Here is a 1744-nt window from a genome sequence, read left to right as displayed (position 1 = left end):
GGCCCAGGAGTTCCTGAAGAACTTCCCAGTAGACGAGAATGACCGTCCGTGGCCCAGGAGTTCCTGGAGAACTTCCCAGTAGACGCGATATGTGGGACCAAATGGCTGAATGCCAGAAGCTGAATTGTTGGGAGGCCGAATGGCCGAATGGCTGTGAGGCCTGATGGCCGAGCACCTGTGAGGCCGAATGGCCGAGTATCTACCAAGCCGAACGACCGGGTAATTGAATTCTTGAACACTTAATAGAATAAAAATTGTTTGACATTATTTACTTCCAGAAAGTAATAACAACTGAAAATAAAAGTCTATGTCAATGATAGTATTATTTAATCAATACGCCCACGAACTGGTTGTTCCTGCACATGATCTCGACTACGGCTGCGATCATATTTTCGTTCTCGCTCCTCCCTTCGGTATGACCGTTCAGGACTTCTGTGTAGAGATCTTCCTCTCGGGGGGCTTCTTCCTCGGGTCCCTTCTTCCTTCACATACTTTAGGAGATATCCTGCTCGAATAAGCCTTTCTAGTTCATCCTTCAATGCTCCACATTCTTCTGTGGTATGGCCACAGTTTAGATGAAACCGACAACTCTTCCGTTCGTCGGCGTTTTTGGGAGTTGCCTTCTCTTGAAGTGTGAGGAGTTGAGCACTAAGAGCTTCTTCAAAAACTTTTGCCCTCGGTGTGTTGAGGGCTGTATAATGATTAAACTTGAATGTTCGGGGAAGGTCCCCACTTTTATCATTATTGCCGAATGGTCGCTTGTTGTCTTTTCTTCTTCCGCCTTCGTCAACTTCTTGTTGTCGCTTTCTTTGTGAAATTTGCATTTCCTCCATACGGATGAATTCAGCCATTCTTTTTTGGAGTTTTTCCATGGTTTTTGGTGGTCGTGCATACAATTTTTCGGCAAAATATCCTGGTCTTAGACATGAAGGTAAATTGCTGATGATAAAAGAGTGATTTACCTCTTTAATTCGTCGTGCAGTTTCAGTGTACCTTTTCATAAAGGCCTTCAAAGTTTCCCCTTTCTCTTGCTTAGTGTTTACCAATTCTGCGGCTGTTAGTTCTTGTACCCGGTTAGATGCATATTGTCTTCCAAAGAGGGTTTGCACCGTGGCAAAGCAATCCACTGTATTTGGAGGAAGAGCGTTATACCACGACAATGCCTCTCCCTTGAGTGATAAAGAAAAGGCTCTGCATAGGACTGGGTCACTGTTGGAGTAAAATGCCATTGCATTGATGAATGCCTTCACATGATCATCTGGATCGGTTGAGCCGGGGGTGGTTTGTCAGGCATTGGTGCTTGCATGACAGCTTCGGTGAAAGGTAACAGATTAGAGGACCGCGCGTTACGCCTCTGGTTTGGATCCGAATGGACGCTTTGATCATCATGCCGACTGGGATTACCTCTGTTGGAATCAGACATCTCCGGTGTGGGTCGTTGTTGTTTGAGTCTGGCGATTTCTTCGGCTTGCTTTTGTTGTGTTTCTTGTTGTTGGCGTATGGTTTGAGCTTGTTCTTCCATTCGCTTTGCTTGTGCTTCTAACTGAGCCTGCAACTCTCTGATCATATTCATAGAGTCGTTGTTGTTGTCCATATTCCTTGTGGTAACCATTTGGGTTTGCCGCTCGGCCCCACGGTGGGCGCCAAAATGTTTCGGTAGATATTTTTGGGGACCGAGACACTAACCTTTTCTGACGCTTGGACTGGTCGGATTGCTCGCTTTTCCTGGATCTTGACCGCTCGC

General features: G+C 46.1%; 1 protein-coding gene across 1 annotated transcript; it reads right to left on the bottom strand.

Moving 5' to 3' along the window:
* Window positions 1–326: 326 nt before the first annotated feature.
* Window positions 327–1229, bottom strand: LOC106755041. The gene has a single exon (XM_014637140.1). The coding sequence runs from the start codon at window positions 1227–1229 to the stop codon at window positions 327–329; it is 903 nt and encodes a 300-aa protein (XP_014492626.1).
* Between the last annotated feature and the right edge of the window lie 515 nt (window positions 1230–1744).

Source organism: Vigna radiata, unplaced genomic scaffold (assembly GCF_000741045.1).
Source record: "Vigna radiata var. radiata cultivar VC1973A unplaced genomic scaffold, Vradiata_ver6 scaffold_1613, whole genome shotgun sequence".
In the NCBI taxonomy this organism is placed as follows: Eukaryota; Viridiplantae; Streptophyta; class Magnoliopsida; order Fabales; family Fabaceae; genus Vigna; species Vigna radiata.
This window is presented reverse-complemented; position numbering and strand designations above follow the sequence as displayed.

What these genes read in the sequence shown, in the direction of transcription:
- LOC106755041 (XM_014637140.1), bottom strand. Translation starts at nt 1,229, where the DNA reads ATGGCATTTTACTCCAACAGTGACCCAGTCCTATGCAGAGCCTTTTCT.